The following is an 18099-nucleotide window of genomic DNA, read 5'->3' on the forward strand; positions in this document are numbered from 1 at the left end:
AACGAGTGACAAAAGGGGGCAGAGACGAGCATCTGTTGCCAAACAACAGGGCTGATAGGGGTGCGAGCGGGGTCGCGGTGCTCGGATGTCTCCCATCAAAAGGAGAAAAAATTGAGTTCTTTCTCCCTCAAAATCTCTATAAACTGTCTTCACAGAGTACAATGTAATTTTTGTCACAGCACTCCCAATAGTTGAAATGAAACACTTTCTCTTTGTGGAACAAGAGGAAGATGGATGGAGGGAGGGAGGAAGGGGGTGGGTGGGTTGGCCTAACAATAGCCGCTTGGACTGACATTAATTTCTTTAAGCTCATGAAGGTCAGTATCCCGCTTTGCTGTAGAGGAATGTCAAGCATCCCTGGGCACCTCTCTAATTCAATTACTGGTTGCTCCAACTCCAGTAATTCCAAATCCACCCAGGTCCTCACTCTGACTATGAATCCCTGCTTCCCTTTTGTCTTCCTCCCGCCGTATTCAGGCAGGCCATGTTACTTACAGTCGTGCTTGACATCTAGTGATGTCTTTACATGCTAGATGTGTAAGACAACACCCTGATTCACTGAGGAAGATAACCTCTGTTTTAGACAGGGAAAAGCTGCCAGTGCCAGGGGTGTTGTATTTCCCTCCCTGCTATTTACTGCGCGTGGGAGATTTCTCCTGTGGTCAGCATGGCTGCTGTGCCCCAGCTATACGTCTGCACACTGATCTGTTGGCAGACAAACAGCCAGCTCCTGCGCACACAGTCAGGCTTTCTCTACTTCTTTTTCAGCTTTCCCCGTTCTCTCTCTCTCTCTCACTCCGGGCTTTGTTCTTGCTTTCCTTACACTGTATCTGATTCCACCTGTCTCTATCCCTGCCTACACCTTACACCTCGTTTTTTTTTTTTCTCCCAAGCTTGCTCTCTCCCTCGCTATCTCTCCCTTTGTCAGGGGCCTAATGTGGGACTGCAAATGAAGCAGCTTGACTTCCATCTCAGGCTACCAGGGATCAATATGTGTTGCTCACTATCAGGCAGGACACTCTCTACCTCTCCGATGCTCTCACGAGGGAGGATGGCCAAGCAAATGAAATGCCCTCAACTCCTCGCACGCAAACATCGCACAAAGGGCGACATAATTCAGCTTTTTAGTGTCCGTATTTACTACATAATTTGAGCAGCAAACAATAGTGACAAAATAACGTGGCTGTAACCGTGTCTCCTTAAGCAGACGGGTCTCTGAAAGAAAAGCGGTGTCTGCATACAGTGCAAAAGATAAAGAGGTATGTGAACAAAGTGCGATAATAATAAATCACTTTTAGCATGAAGCCTTACTGTGCAGACTAATAGGCTCTGACGTTGCGGTGTAAGCGGTCTAACTGCAGGAAGCAATAAAGCCTGACATCTAAGAAAAAAAAAATACACTGTGTTGGTACAAAAAAGCAGCCAAAATAAAGATGAAGTGATGACTTCTAGATGCAAAAAAATGCAAAAAGGAAGCCACAGGAAGCCAAGCGCCACAGGACAAACAGGGTTGCCTGGGAGTTACCTGGACAGGTGGCCACACAGGCACTTTTCTGGACGTTCTGCCCCTCACAGGATGTGCCTCCATTCAGTGGCGTGGGGTTGGTGCAGCTCCGACTCCTCTTCTGCCAGCCACGCCCACACACGGCACTGCAGGACGACCAGGTGGTCCACGTGGACCAGCCACCGTTGACTGTCAGACCAGTGCCAAAGGAGGAGGGGGGGATATGGAGGGGTGAGGTAAAGGGGGAGGAAGGTTGTGAGGGAGGGAGGGTTGGATGAATGAAGGGACAGAGCAGCCAGGATTACCCGACATGCACTAAGGAAAAATAGGCGCGCTGCACTAGAATAATCAAGACTGCTGTTACGCTCTTTGCAAGGTGAACAAACAGAAGCGCGAGAGCAAAAGGGTCGCTGGAGCTACACGAACTGCAGTGGAAACAAAATGGCTTCAACAGGGAGCAGAAAAATCGGACGGCGCTTTCCCGGTTTCCCCTCTGAGGAAGGCTGCGAAATAACTCGTGGGCACGTTACATATCAGAATCTCCCCTCTGAATTTCACAGAGATAATACGAGGATATAATAACATAATTGTAAAGCCATTCAATTTAAAACCACACTGTCACAGTCATACATGCGTAAAAGCAACAAAACCATCAACAACGTCTCCTCCTGGGAACAGCCAACACACTGCTGAGATATAAATGCATCACGGTTGTTCCACATATTCGGACTGCGTCCTTCACACGTTCGCCGCTGATTTCACACCACAACATATCATTCAACGAAATCAAGTAGGCTTATCTTTGAATTGGAGAGACCACCGCTGTATAATTCATTCCTCTTTTATTTTTTTTAAGACGAGAAACTCAAAAAACTCTGAATTTCTGTTATTATCGCCACTTGTCAGAGCAAACTTTAACCATCCATTGCAACTTAATTGGTACTATGTCTCTCAATCATGCCAGGCGATTACATCAAATCATCCTGTATCTACCGTGTTTCCTCAGACATTCCTGATTTATTGACTTGAACAGCACTGTCGTTCTCTCTCTGTACATACTCCCTTCCTAATTTCCCCCTAACACTCCCCTCTGCTCGTCGTGGCTGAATCATTTCCTTGCCCTCTCTTTGCGATTGATTGCCCGCCACAGCGAGGTAAATTGCCAGGCAACTCGGCCCCTGATTACCTCTTAGAACAGAGTGCAGTCACACCAGCCAGGCCTCGTTAAAATGCATCTCTGGCCCCCTGTTGAACCCCCTTTGAAAAGTAGCAGTTATTATGACTTGCTACATATAGCTAGATTAACTAGCACAGTAGACTGTGGTACCTTCAGCTAACTGATTTTTTTTCTCTTGAACTCAGAGCAACGCAAGTGAAAAGCAGCAAGAGTTTCTTTTGTTTGGTTGAGGTTTTTTGTTTAGCTAAAAACCCTCTATCATCCTAAACCAGTGCTGCGACAGTAATAAACGTCATCAAGCAAACAGTGTGATGGAAACAAATAAAATTGCACATGCAAGCAACTCAGCAATTTGTTCCCAACTTTCTGGGTCTTTGCGTGGAAATCATTGTTTGACAACACAAGAAAGGCAAACAAAAAAAAAAAGAGTGCGTATGGTCATGCCTTTACAGTTAATTCAGCCCTAGATTGCTTCTTTACATCTTTTAACAACAAGCTAATCAATTAGGAATAATTGTGCTTCTTTAGTTTTATGCTGGAGGCTTAGAGGAATGTATGATAATGTGTTCTGACTGCATGCTCCAAATTAACACATTTTTTGTGTGAAAATGCACGACTCAATTTGCAGCTGCATTTAAAGCCGTAACGCTCGGACCCCCTTTGGGTTTGTTGAATTACAAAAAAGAAGAGAGAATTAACCTAATAAAACGAAAGCTTTTTGACAAAGATCTGAAACACACTTGGCTCACTTACTGTTTATTATGCTTTTATTGTTAAATATTGATTTGATGATTATGTTCATTAACTAAAATCATGCAAACACTTTTTCTCTCACTCGAATTCATCTAAATTGGTGCACAAAGACTCTAAAACCACATTCAGGTTATGTTTTCTTAATGGGATTTCATCCTAAAAGCCAAAATTCAATGAGGATTTATACAGACGGGCATCTTCCACATATTTTTAAAAGTCCTCATAGTTTTCTTTTGAGACAAATGTTATTTTTCCACCATACAGCAAGTTTACATTATACAACTATTCATCTTAACATAATTTCATGATAAGACATAAAGTCATATGAAAAGATACAGATTCAAAGGACTCCATGAATTCCTGTGAAAAACTAAGTACACCCAATGATTCAGTCACTGAAACACCTTTAGCAGCAGTAACTTTGCATAATTGTTTTCTGTACGACTTCATCAGTCTCGCCTACATGTTATAGACTTGCAGCTCTCCTCTGGATCATTGTCCCGTGCCATGATCTAATTCAGGCCAAGCTTTAGCTGTCAGACAGATGGCTTGTATATATTATTTTGGTATACAGAGAAGTTCCTGCTTGCCTCAATGACTGCACGGGTTTCAGGTCCTGTGGCTGTAAAGCAAGTGCAAAACATTACCCCTCCACCACCGTGCTCAACAGCTAGTAGGAGGTATTTGTGCTGATAACCTGTGTTTGCTTTTCACTATATGTGGTGTTGTGCATTATGACCAAACATCATTGATCTAAAGAACATTGTTGCAGAGGTCTTGTGGTTTGGTCGTGCTGCCATACTCTTTTTCACTTTTATGAGCCTTTTTTCCCCAGTCTTTCTTTAATTATACTGACTGCAGAATCTGATATGTAGCTCTTGAATTTAAAAAAAAAGAAGAAGTTTTTCTCTCTTCTCATTACACAATCTGACCTTGGGCTGAATTTATTGGGACGTCCACTCCCAGGAAGACTCTGTGTTAACACACCTGCATGTTCCAGACCAGCAAACTGTCAGAGGTTCTGCTTTTATTGAGGCGCTCACACTTGCTGATGGTCCTTTAATTAAGTGCATTTGATTAGCAGCACCTGGCTGCTAATTACCCTATAACAGCATTAAGGGTGTACTTAGTTTTTCCACAGGACTGAATAGAGTCCTCATTTTGCATTATTATGAGTCAGTGGATTATGTTTAGCGATCACTATTGCCATCCTCGTCTATCCTTCACTACTTAATTTACGAGTATTTATCTATTTACCGCCTTTTATTTTTGATATTGCTTTATTTGAACTGCAACGGCACCATCATGGAGCTGTTACCATGTTTGGCACATTTCATTTTTTGGTTGAATGGTCAAACAGCAAATTCAAAGGCTTTAAAAACCCCACCGTACATCCCAAGTTGCCCATTCTGTGGAATTTATTTGTAAACCTAATCTATATAACTTCCTATTACAATATTACACAGGTATCAAAAAACAAGAACGATTTAAATATAGAAAATGAACAGGTAGTGCCTCTTATTTGTGGCATGCACTGTGTTTTCTGAGCTGATGTGTCAGATAATAAACAAGAACTGCTGCTCTGCCCCTACAGTGCATCGCAGTATCATCTTTCTCTGGCAGCCTTAACTAAAAAAAAAAAATAAATAAAAACACACCCCGTGTCAGGCATTGTGTCACATTATCCATTTATTATTCTCAATGTTGTTTTCATCAATCGTTCCCTCGTGATTTCCATCTTCTGTTCGCGTGGAGCTGAGAATTACGCCAGGCTGTAATGTATTCAAAACTTTTGTAGTGCCAGTAGCCGTGGAACCCTCTGTGATAGTAAATATGCTGTTTCTCTGCATTTTAATAAAGGCCAGTCTGCTTATCAAGCCAAGTCATTATTTACAGTTTGCTGTTAATTCAATTTCTCTTCTCATACTGGATCCACTACAGAGGAGGAGGAAGATGGCAGCCTCGACATCAGAGACTGCCAGCTTTGGCAGAATGGCTGCCAGTAACATTTTAAGTTGTGGTAATTAATGTGCAGATACACCACTCTCTCTTTATGTAGTGATTTATGAAAGTGTAATTCTTGCGCTGCTGAAAAACAGAGCTGATGTATGCAATTTGTCACCATATGTCAAATATGTGAAACACAGTGTAATAATAAAAAACTACACCGTAAACTCTGAATGTAACAGTATGAAGAGCTGACGGGAGACTTGCGCCCACACATCTTCCGTGCAGCAGCATGCAAAGGTTAATGTGGACATGTGGGGCAAGGGAAGCGGCGTGCAAGCTTAAAAGGATTCATCCGAGCAGTTTTCTGCGTTTGTATATTTGGAAGCTCAATCGAGCCCGGACCCCGGCACTAGTCTCTGTGCACAGTTTTGACATCTGCTGAAAGAAGTCGTCACCTACCATAGACAAGGATCGCGGCAGAGGTGCTTTTGCGGCGAGCGACGATGTTTTTGGCCACGCACGTGTAGTTGCCGGTGTCGGCCAGCCGGGCTTTTTTGATGACGAGATTATGGTCGGGCGTGATGACAAAATTGGGGTCACTCGCTGGGTCGATCACATCCTCGTTTCTCTGCCACTCCACCTGAAAACAGATTTCAGCGGTCAAAATCCACTGCAACTCGACAGACAGCAGCTCGCCACCACCCCATACAGCTCTACAGTGGCCAGACATGATGTGGATGAGAGACTTCTACGTCGACGGGTGTATGTGTGTAGGGGGGAAGCAGCGAGGTACTTCTTTTCTGATGCAATCACACAGACAAAAGATGACCAGACGCGGCCTGGTGTAGTACTGAGATACAATTTATTTAACGCCCTGCTGATTTGAATATTTATTCGCTTCTTGTGGGGGAAGAGTGCAGCTTTTATTTTGTAGCTGCTGGACGTCTCTGTAGCTGTCCGCGAACACGACTGATCGTGCTTTGTGTAAGTTTCCGGGCCCTCTTGCAAGAAGCCAAAACTGATGTTATTTCTTTTTTGGTGTTCTCTCAGATTGGCTTGCTTGTTTTCTTGCTCTCACTTGACCTTGTTCTGTCTCGAGAGGAGCAACAGTGCGGCACCATTGTTGTTGGTATTACTGCCAGTTGTGATACCGCATATAATTGGGCCTACTTCCTCTGGTGCACCATCCCCGCTTTCCCCCCGTCGTGACTTCTACTCTGATGTTCTTTTCTGCTGAACTGCGGCTGGCACCTTCCTTCCTATTTCTCTGCAAACTGTCCCTACGCTGTCGATCTGCGATTGGCTAGTCTGCGGTTTCTGGTCTCTGAGCTGTCTGAGCGGCTGGCCTGAGCTCCTCTTGTGCTGTTATTAGAGCAGTTAGTGCCTATCTGGGACTGGGAGGATGCAGCGAATGAGGTGAAACAGCTGGCCCCGGTCTGGTCCTCTAAACACACGCACGGCACGGTGAAACAGAGAGAGAGAGAGCGAGTGTGACTTGAGCAGAACAAGAGATACAGTGCATGGAGAGGCGGGAGAGATACACCGAATGAGATAAGGAAAGAGTGAGGCAAATAGATCCATTAATTATGCATAGGCCTTTAGAGATGCCAAATGGGGAGTGAAGCCTCCAAGCCAATGCTGAGTGATGTGACGAGACGACGTGATATACAGCTTCCCAGAGATGTAAGAGAGATAATAAATCAATAAGGGCAAATAATTAGAGGTGTAATTTATCCGAACAGGGTTGTCTGTTCCCCTGGTGGAATGGAGGGATATGCCAGGGAGCTGATCTTGAGCTACTCTGCGGTCTTTGTCCCCTCGGTGAGGAAAGGGTAAATGGATGGCAGATTCGGGCCTATAAATATCTCCCCTATCCGTGTCTCACCTCGGCTTGTGGCACTCCCTCGGGGGGATGGCAGCGCAGCAACACCTCCTGGTCCAATGCCACCTCTTTACCCTGCGGCTCCTCCTCAAAGTTCTTTCTCAGGTCTTACAAGAAAGAAAAGAAGAAAAAAAAAGTAGAGAAACAACCAATTAGGATGTGAAAGCTTGCAAAGGTTTGAAAGAAACACTTCTCTCTGCAAATAACTTGGCCTGGTGATGTGTCTAAATTTGCAGCTCTTGAAATGTCCGTCAGTGGCCTCGCCGAGCATGTTGCACTCTAGTTGGCCCCTAAGCCACACTGGGATCGGTGGCACCAACCATGTTGCTTATTACAAGCTGCCTGGCTGGTTCAGAGATGCTTGTCTGCTGCCAGAGGGGCCCGGCATCAAGCAAAAGCAATTGCATTACCCCTCACTCCCACCCACTCTCCTCTCCCCGGCATCCGCCAGCCTCCAGCTTCCATCTGTATGACGGCTTGGAGCAGCCACACGAAAACAAAGCCCTGAGGCGCCTGGACAAGAGCTCCTGCAAGCCTGGCTGACTGCATGGGGCTTCACATTACGTCTCATTGAATACTTACTGTTGCACAAAGTCCTAGTATATATTTGTCTGTAAGCCCCAGCTGTGAATTACACAGGTAAAAACTGGGAACAGTCATTTCTTGCAGGGGAAATAAATGTAGATCCATTTGTATCAGATGAGCCAGACAGGCCGCCGATAGCTGGCGGGACTGGCACAAATTTGATGTGCTCACCCCGGGTTTCAACTCGGAGCGAAGCAATGCGTTATTGTGTTGTAAGAGGCTGAGGGTGCAGCTGTGAGAATTCCTTTAAACAGATGTTGAGCCTGTCCCGACCAATCACACTGAGAGAAAACATTAAGAGAGGCAGGGAGAAACTGACGACATTCGATTTAATTAAAGCTGATAAATTTGGACTGGAGGAGACTTGAGATGTAACAGTGTTGGAAGGCTCGAACCTACGCGAGCGAACAGGCGCGTGCGTGGGAACCTCGCCGATGCGATCGCCTGGTTATGCATCGTTATTCAAGCATGTGCGTGTCCTTATCTTACATCTAACTGACTTTGCTGAGCTCTCACACACGGATGGATAATGAATGTGTGTTTTCAAAACGTCTGGTGGTTTGGAGACGGTGCCGTGTTTGGCTCTGTCTGGAATAATACATATTTATGTGGGAATTAATAGGCGGAATGTTTTAAAATACTCAAATGTAAAATGGCTTCTTCTAATAAAGCTTCTGAGGCTGCGGCGAGGGATGTGTCTGCGTTCCCCAGACAGATTTATGATTGCTGCACAGCAATAAATTTCAAATCTGTTTTTATTTCAGTTACTTTCATAGGGATCATTTCTGATATACTGTATCCAGCAGAAAATATGCTCATGAATACTCAAATTTAGAGCTTCACCCTTTTCTTTTTTAAGACCTTCCTCGAGCAGATACATTATTCTCGGGTTCTTCCTGTCGGGGTTGGATGTTTTCTTCTCACAAGTATCATCACAGGAAGATGATTTAACTAAATTGTAATCACAGTAGTGCACTGTGGTGCAACAGATCATAATGTTCTCTGGGCTAATTGTTAAATGAAAGTTAGTCTCCCCCTCCCAACCACCCAAGGTGAAAACACAATATTCTCTTATTACATGCCGACATGCAATACACAAGCACCTTGTTAGGCAGCAGGCTTTGGATTTGTAATGATGCAGTGCTCATTTGACAGTGCACTCACAAGCAATCCTGATGTATGCTTTCTGGCTCTTCTGGGTTCCGGTGGTGCTCCAGGCGACACACTGACACCAGTACTCATCAAGTCCGAAGATCTTCTCCACCTGCTGCCTGGTTATTTCGATTGTCACCTGCATGACTGGCAGCGCTGGAGAGCAAAAACCCAGAAGAGTCAAAATGTTAGACACAAGACAAGCCCGGCTTTGACAGCAGCAACGAGCTAAGAGGCCAGAAATACTTCTCAAAGGAAAAAATAAAAAAAGAACAAAAACAGAAACAAATGAGCTGAACTGATACCTTAAGTGCATTTTGTACCTTGAACTAAACCAGCAAAGTAAAAAAAGGAGAGGAAGAATAAACAAGCAGAGAACTATAATCATACATAAACAGAGTGCTTGTTAAATGAGAAGAGAGCCTCACAGCTATCCTTGGTGTAATTTGGAGGGCATGAATACAGCAACAGTTAGGAAGGAACAAGGAAGTGCTAAACAAGCACTCGACAAACAAAAATGCTCAACATAATCCACGTCTCTATTATTAAATCCAGGAGGAGGGACGAGTTCAGCATTTCCCCACAACCGTGTTGATATAAGTGACGCCGCTGGAACACGGGGCAAAAGTGGCTTTATTGCTTTTCTAGAGGAATGTAAACAGAAGCCTTCTTTAAACAAAGAAAAATTGGGACAAAATCCAACCCGCTAAACCGTCCAAACAACACAGCGTTGTTAGAGTCGTATCTTTTCTTTTTTCTTATATTTGAGAAGCAATCTTTCATTTCATTTTCTTTTGACCTTCTACTTGGGACTTGTAATCCATGGGTAATTCTTATATATTGAGCTGCGACCTTGATCCCTACCATGTGCCTTACTTTGTCTTCGCCCTGATAAAGAGACTGCCGTGTTTTCCTTGAGCTTCCAGCTTTCTCCCTCCCACCCCATCTTATCTGTTCTCTTTGTTGTCTTTTGGAGAGAGGCGTTCATACGAACACATTTTAGAGTCGCAGAGGACACATCCTGGAGACTAACAGGAGCCGCATACAAAGTGCACTATATTCAGATTTCAATGGAAAGCCACTTTCTAACTTCCATTCACACAAAAGCACTCTGACATACTCTTGATTTGACGGTGACAATCATTTCCAGCTCCAGACTGAACCTGACTGAAGTGAGGCGTGCTCCATTACGCCATCACGACTTCACAGCAAAGAGTATCCGAGCAAACCAGCAAAGCATAAATTGGGATTTTTTTTTTGCTAAATAATTTGAGGCGTACTGCACATGACTGCACGAGCCCAGGCTGGCCCAATGATGACACGAGTTGTCGGCGAGAGGAGGAGGACGGGCTCCACCGCCGGAGGCCACACAGAGTGATAAGTAGCTGTGAGGGTCACTGGCAGACCGCCATGTATTAGTGTCTAAATGCGGCGGATTTTTTGCTATATGTGATCACAGTAAATGTGAGTCCATGTGCAGTGAATCCAGCCCCGAAGCACCACTCCGAGCATCAACAACACCTCGTGCTGTGTGCAACATTTCACCAACATGCTCGCTCGCAGTTAATTTAAAAAGTAGAGAAAGTGATCCTCTTATGTTTACTCTGCCTTTTTACAAAGCCTGCCAGAGACTGTCAAAAAAAGTTAGACTCAATTCCAACACGAGACTGGATTGAGAAATCCTCGTTTATTCTTTCTCGTTGTCTTTCTGAAGGTCCACTACCTCTATTAAGCATGTGTGTTTGTTCTCCGTGTGTGCAGCAAGTGTTTGGCGCAGGCTGAGAGAGCACCTAAAAGCTAAAGAAATGGCTAAAGTAACAAAATGGGCACTGCAGAGCATGAACAAATGGAGCATAAGAAACCTTCCTTCCTTCTGCAAATAAGCGGCATGGGGAAATTTGGCTTTTCCTCTTAAACACGTACACGTGTACGCAACAGCAGTAGCTTTAACTTTACATACATCACTTAAGGATTACGCTTATTTCAGCAGCTACATCTTATAGATTCCAAAGAAAAAAAAAATTAAGCACAGTACTAAATGAAATGTCAAACTCAGGAGAGCAGCGCTTCTTATTGGATGTATATTTACTTTTGCAGTAATGTGCAAATTCTATCTTGTATGCCAGAAAGCGCTTTGAGAGGGAGAAGTTGCACATTTTATTTTTGCTGGTGTACACAGCAAGTGTGTACTTGTTCTTTTGTGCATGTAAGTAATAAAATCTATGAAACGCACATTATATATGGGTGAGTACCTGCTGCAGAGCAAAAACTGGGGAAAAAAAAATTAATGTAAAGCATGCACTAAAACCTGAACATTAAACGAACGTTTATTTTGAGGAATCTGTACAGAAACATCTGATCGTCCTGACTTACATTGAGCTCACAGCAAGCAGTTTATGCGCGCAAGCTAGAAAAATATATTTAAATACATGAATTTGAAATTTGGTATAAAGTGATATTCAGTGCTCGGTATGGCTCAAATTACAGTAGCAATTCGTTTGATTAATGCAAACCTTCCTCCTTCTTTGAGCTAGGGGGTGAAAGGAATAAAGATCAGTATGGAGATGCAAAGCATGAACAATAGCAACCTGAGGTGAGAAATCCTGAGAAGAGCAATTTGAAGCTCTGCTTGCCAGGGTAATTGCATTCTGTTTCCTTATCTTTTCCTGTCTCCATAATTACCTGCTTTCTGTGTCTGACACCTTCCAGTAACACTGCTGTGAGTCACTCTGTCCAATTTCACTCCAATTAATAAGTAGGACAAAATAATCTCATCACTTTGAGGACAAAATGCGTCTGTAATTTTACAGCAGTTTATAACGATCGGACAGGCTGCTATTTACTGTTGTTTTCCCCAAAGTCTGCTCCATCAACACAGCTATGAGCAAAACAAAACTTTATGAAAATGACTCAGAGACGACTGACGGAGAAACCACATTATTGATTCCTAGAAAGCTGTCCTTCTGAAAGTGGAGCACCGCCACATTTATGACTCAATTATATTAATATTGATTTATAATAGTATGCTCGCCGCCTTCAAGGTGTTAGGAACGGAAAAGAGGAAATTTACACTTCCTTGCCTGAAAGTGTGCACTTAACATTCCTGTTAAATGATAATTAAAACATGGCACGATTCCTGCAGCCTTTGGTTTGATCTGCAGCCCATTTTCTAAATGAGCTCACATCCCAAACCTCAGTGAAATAAGTGAGAAAATTTTAAAGGGTGATTATGTGATTGACACAGTGTGAATCCAGTGCTGGATCCTTTCTACATTTTTGTAGAGCAGTGGGATAACTTACTAGGCCACATTTGAATACAATTTCTGGAAAGTACACTTCACTATTGTAACACTGCATGGGAATAAATTGGACTGGGAAAAACAGAAAAATAAAACATGAACACAAATGCCACCAGCAGTGGAGTCCTCTCCTGTGGTAATTAATATCACTTTTCACACCAACTACCCACCTGACAAGCTTTAAAGCTGCAGAAACAAAGAAAAAGCATATGCACTCACTGGGCACATCATTAGGTGTACCTGTTCAAATACTTGTTATCAGCCAATCACATGGCAGCAACTCATTGCATTTAGGAATCTACTGGGATTTTCCCTGCAAAGATTTACAGAAATGATATCTTATTGGTCGGAGGAGAACGGCCACACAAGGTTATAAGAAGCTAACAGTAACTAAGACACCACTTGTTACAACCAAAACATGCAGAAGAGCATATGAATCCACACCATGTTGAACCTTGAAGCAGATGGGCTACAGCAGCTGAAGACCACACTGGGGTCCACTCCTGTTAGCTAAGAACAGGAAACAGAGTCTGTAGTTCACACAGGGTCACCAAAATTGGAAAAGCATTGTGTGATCCGATGAGTTGGCAGGGACAGAATTTCTCATAACATCAATACACGGATCCATCCTGCCTTGTATCGAGTTTCAGGTTTGCACTTGTGGAGTAATTGTTCTGGGGACCATTTCTTGGCACACTTTGGGCCCCTTAGCGCCAACTGACCATTGTTTAAACACCGCAGCCTACCAGAGTACTGTTGCTGATCATGTCTGTGCCTTTATGACCACAGTGTACACATTTTTTGATGACTGCTTCCAGCAGGGTAACGCACAAAGCTGTCACAATGCTCAAATCATCTCAAACTGGTTTCTTGAACATGACAATGAGATCACTGTACTGCAACGGCCTCCACACCTCCATGTCAATAGAGCACCTTTGGGAGATTCACAGCTGACAAATCCAGCATCTTGGTGAATCTATGCCACGAAGAATTAAGGCAGTGCTAAAGGCAAAAGGGGGTCCGACCCAGTAGTAGAAAGGTGCACTAACATATACAGGGTGTATCGTCATAAAGACTCATCCGACTTCAACGTGCTTTATTTCCATGGATGTTCACTAGTAACGATCGAAACACATACTGTCAGAAAGGGGGGATTCGTGAGTTCCACGTGGTTGCCAGTAGGTAGCTTAACAACAGCAGTGACTCCAGACATGCTTGCAAAGTATGGGACGAGTTTGACTATCGTATGGACAGATTTATCTATATCTCTATCGATTGATCAATAGATAGATATAAAAAAGAAGTACAGATAGCTCTTCATCTTAAACTTTTGGCTTCATATAAAATTTGAATTCTGCTAATCTTCTGCTTGATGCATTCACAAATCGTTTCACTACTTGTACTACTTTAAACGGCTCACAAGATATTCTCTGCATGATGAGCTGCATTTTTTTAAGGCGTGCAAATGGAGCCTGGTCTACCAGAAGTCTAGCTTGTTCTTAGAAAGCCTAAATAACAATATCCTTCTTGGAATTTTGTCAAGTGATCCTGAAAACAGACTGACTTGTGCCACCTGAATAAATTCTAAAGTTAATTTTAGCAAACTTGAATTATTAAACACTAAACCGACCCAATCAGAGCATCTTTGATAGCAAAGTGTTGTTCCTTGGTAATTATTTAAATTCAAATTTAAACACATAACAACTGTAAAATAATCATTTGTACATTTGTAGATTTACCTGAAATACATGCAGGGAAGAGTACTGTGCCCTTTTTAGCAGAGTCGCACACACAGGGTGCTTACAAACTCAATTTAAAATAATTTAATAGGGCAATGTAATGCTGCCAGTGAGGCAAAACCCAGAGGGGGAAAAAGTCAGCAAATCATACTGCTGCTGCTGCTTCTGAGCTGTTGAAGGTGCACAGTATTAACTCAAGCCTCAAACAGACAGCGGTGTTTGAAGAGATTTTAGTGCCCAAATCAAACTTAAACATAAAAATATGAGGAGACAAATTGGATTTTGAAAATTATCCAATTTCCCAAAGAAAATTGCATCCTTATTTCCCCGTGATTTCGTTTACCTGAGCACAAACAATTATGGTAATCAACAATTTTTGTGTAAAGCAGAGAGTGGGAGAGAGAGAGAGGATGCTTTTATCCAAAAAGAAGGATTGGGAAAAGTATCAAGGCCACGGGCTCGGGCTCGGACACAAATAAAGCAAACAAAAACCCCCAACCCCAAACAAAAAACACACATGGCTCTGCCTTGAGAAGGCCTGAGTTTAAAAAAAAAATGAAATGGAAGAAATAAAAAAGACTGAAGCAAATGCAGAGTGGTTCAGTTCATGAATAAACTGACCTTACTATTGTATGATGGAGTCTTCAGGCAACAGAGTACAATACAAGCTATTACTAGATCCACTGGCACACACACACAGACACGCACACAGGCCACATCCAGAATTACTGTATTGTGTTTTTATTTTAATCTGCAACGAAGACAAGATTATTTACACATGCACTCCATTCAAATGTGCAAGGAGTGTAACGATGAACAAAAGGGACGGGGTCACACTGTGAGAGCACAGACATCTTTCTCTGCGTGTGTGTGTAGGTAGGATGAATCTCCCCCTGAGCCAACAGGGGCTCAACACACACAGGGTAAACATCATTGGACTCAATCCCGGGTGAGTCGATGTCTGAGTGCAGGACTTTATTTTTCTCTCCCTCACTCTTGTTTTCGCAGTCTCTGACCTCAATTCCATAGGGGTCATTTGCTTATCAAAGGCAAGGACTGGAACTTGCAGGTCCTGAGTGGGCGCTCATTGTGACCAAGGAAATTCAATTAGGCAGCATCCCTACAGTGTGTGTGGGTGGGATTCATCAGTGGATATAGGAGGATTAGGGTTGGGTGACTCTACATCAGGGGAATGCACCATTTCAAGGGAGAGAGTTCACAATGGTTGATGGGAGGCACCACAGATGAACGCTTTTAAGAATGCACTGTCTGCACATCCCGGCAACCGGTCAAAGCCATACTCTAAGGGTTTTATTTCCTCCTGTGGTTCTTCTTTGTACCAAATGGCATCAGTGTCATCAACGGCACCACAAGTGTCCAAAGCTTCCTTTTACGAAACCAACAATGTGCTCTTCCGCCGGCCAATTTACCTCTCCTACATGAAAGAAGTCCAGACATCAAGCTAGGCTGGCAAAAAAGACAACTTTGGAGCTCACTAAACAGCCTGTCAAAATCAATCCAAAAGCACAGTCACCTACCAACCTATACAGTATTTACAGCTGCAACCCCATGTCACTGAACCAAGGGCACAACTGCCTTATCCAGTCTTCAAACTTCCATTATCATGTAAAGCAGCCCAGTGATGAGTGGGCCACGTTAGGTGACGACGAGAGCTTAAAATGGCAGGTGGCGCCATAAGCGTGCCTCTCCTGACAAGGATAACGTGGCCTTCCGAATAAAGCATGATTCTATTAAAGAGCAGGACAGACGGGAACAGCTGGGGGAGGGGATAAGGAAGCGGGGAGCTTGGTTCACAAGGAATACACTAGGACCTTCCATTCAGGGATGTTGGTGAGGTTGCGACTCGAGTCAGTGGGACAGTGTTCTGGGTCAAGGCTCTGCCTCCGGTTATGACCAGCTTTTCAAGAGCTTCTTTTGATTGAGCTGTCCATTTTTCACAATGAATGCATGCTGCAAGGCCTCTGCTGATGCTCTGAATGTCGTTACAGATTATTCATGGCTGACAAACAGGCAAGCAGGTAGTGCTCCAATCAATCCGGCCAGGTTGAGTCCAATGCCACTCCAAGGAGACTCAGGTGGAAATCTGACAGCAGAGGGGGAAGAGTACAGGACGCAGGATGAAAGACAGATAATATAATACAAATAATAATAATTGTTATCTGAAGGTTACCTTCATTTATGAAGATAATATTTCCGGATAATTAGTTTAATGATTTTGCAAATCCACGGTTCAAGTCATAACATTTTTTTTTTTAATTTTTTGTTAAAAAAACAAAAGATAAAAAAAAAAGATTTTAGCAAATGATTGGATTACGAAGAAAATAACCTCCATTACTTTGATGTAATTCCAGGTTACTCTTTATCTGAAGGACCTTTAAACACGATGGCTTTCATCAGACTGAAAAGCTTTAACCAAGGATTAACCACAGCGTCACATGGTTAATTAGCAAAGGCAACATGAGTGTATGGCTAATTAGTTACAAAGAAATTTCATATATTTCACAACCTTCATTTACTAAAAGTGTTTTAATAGAGAACAGACTGACGTTTGGTTAAACTGTGAATTTCTCAGTTGTTCTCCTGACTGAAGTTTGGTAGGGTGACCATATTTTGATTTCCAAAAAAAGAGGACACTTGGCCCAGTCATGAAGAACTTTAATAATACTGTTTGCTTAAAGAAATTTTTAACATATTAAACGATGCCTTCTCTGTGCGGTTAACGAATGGTGAAATAAAAAAAATGTCATATAGGCTTTTACAAGTCAACAAGTGCAAAATAATAACTCAAAACCCTCTGAAATTAAATTATGGTAAAGAAATAAGGCCTCATCTGTATAAGAAAAATTACCAGTACCGGGACGGTACGAGGGAAATTTCTTTTGCAGTCCGTCTGAAAGGCTGCACTTGCGCTTTGGCATCTTTTAAACCAGCGGTCCCCAACCTTTTTTGTGCCACGGACCTGTTTATGCCCGACAATATTTTCATGGACAGGCCTTTAAGGTGTCGCGGATAAATACAACAAAATAAAACTAGTACCGGTACCGAAAAAAAGCAAATTTATTCATAACACACGTGAAAAGACCCAGGAAAACCGAGTAAACGATAAAAACGATAACAAAATAACGCTGAAAACCGATAAAAACCCTGAAAACTATACATTTCACACCTGAGCCTCAACTCTCGCGGCCCGGTACCAAACGACTCACGGACCGGTACCGGTCCGAGGCCCGGGGGTTGGGGACCGCTGTTTTAAACATCATCAGGTGCGCTGCATCTAGGGTTGCCAACTCCCTGAAAAATAAATAAGGGACACCTCGTGGCCAGGGCCGGGCAACCCAGTTGTCTTCACCCTTCCCAGTGTGCTAGCTCTTTTTTTTGTGTGTGAAATTATTTTTTAACCATTTGACTTGAATTTGATTTAAGCAGATGCATATTCTTTGTGATATGACCATATGGGAAACAAATGATCATTTAGCCATTTATTTTTAGCTCAAAATAACATTAACACAGTAAAGCAGGTCTCTTTCTTAAACAGAAGCCTGTCATGCTTAACTTTTGAGAATACAAGTAAATCTTTCTTTAAAAGAACTCTGTCCTGCTTAACTTAAAATTATATAAATTAATAGAAAACAATAGAACAAAATCATTCTTGTAACTGTGCACATTTAGTACAATTGGCTTCAGTTGAGGTATTATTTCAGCTTTTCTAATGCTAATCAGCTGCTCCTGTTTGTAAACCCGCTTGTTCCCATGAGCTTAACTCATCATCATTATTCATCTATGTATTACTTTTATGCATTAGTCATCTATTTGTTGTAATCATCTATCCTTGCAGTTGTTTATTACACAAAATAAATTATATTATCACACTTCTGGCCACATAGCGCTGATATTCACTGCACATGCCGATATTAACCTTAACCAGAGGGTTTAAAAAAAACAAACCAGTGTTTACATACCATATCTGCTTCTGCCGTGGCCTGGTGGACAAGAAATTGGTTAAGGGTTTCCCGACCTTTCACGCCCCTCATGTTCTT

At 42.8% G+C, this 18099-nt stretch overlaps 1 protein-coding gene across 2 annotated transcripts in view; it reads right to left on the reverse strand.

Annotated features, from left to right (window-relative positions):
* The window catches only part of unc5a (unc-5 netrin receptor A), a 156242-nt gene that overhangs the window by 34644 nt on the left and 103499 nt on the right, over positions 1-18099 (reverse strand). The window contains exons 3-6 of one of the 2 annotated variants that reach the window (XM_085476030.1): positions 9016-9159; positions 7270-7373; positions 5844-6024; positions 1526-1693 (exon numbers count right to left, since the gene is read on the reverse strand). In XM_085476030.1, the coding sequence (XP_085332156.1) occupies positions 1526-1693; positions 5844-6024; positions 7270-7373; positions 9016-9159 (597 nt within the window). The remainder of the gene's footprint in view (positions 1-1525; positions 1694-5843; positions 6025-7269; positions 7374-9015; positions 9160-18099) is intronic. The other variant, XM_085476024.1, reaches the window with a different exon arrangement.

This window comes from Copadichromis virginalis, linkage group LG2, assembly GCF_057382275.1.
Source record: "Copadichromis virginalis isolate Kocher_CV1m ecotype Utaka linkage group LG2, C_Virginalis_male_GT1.1, whole genome shotgun sequence".
In the NCBI taxonomy this organism is placed as follows: Eukaryota; Metazoa; Chordata; class Actinopteri; order Cichliformes; family Cichlidae; genus Copadichromis; species Copadichromis virginalis.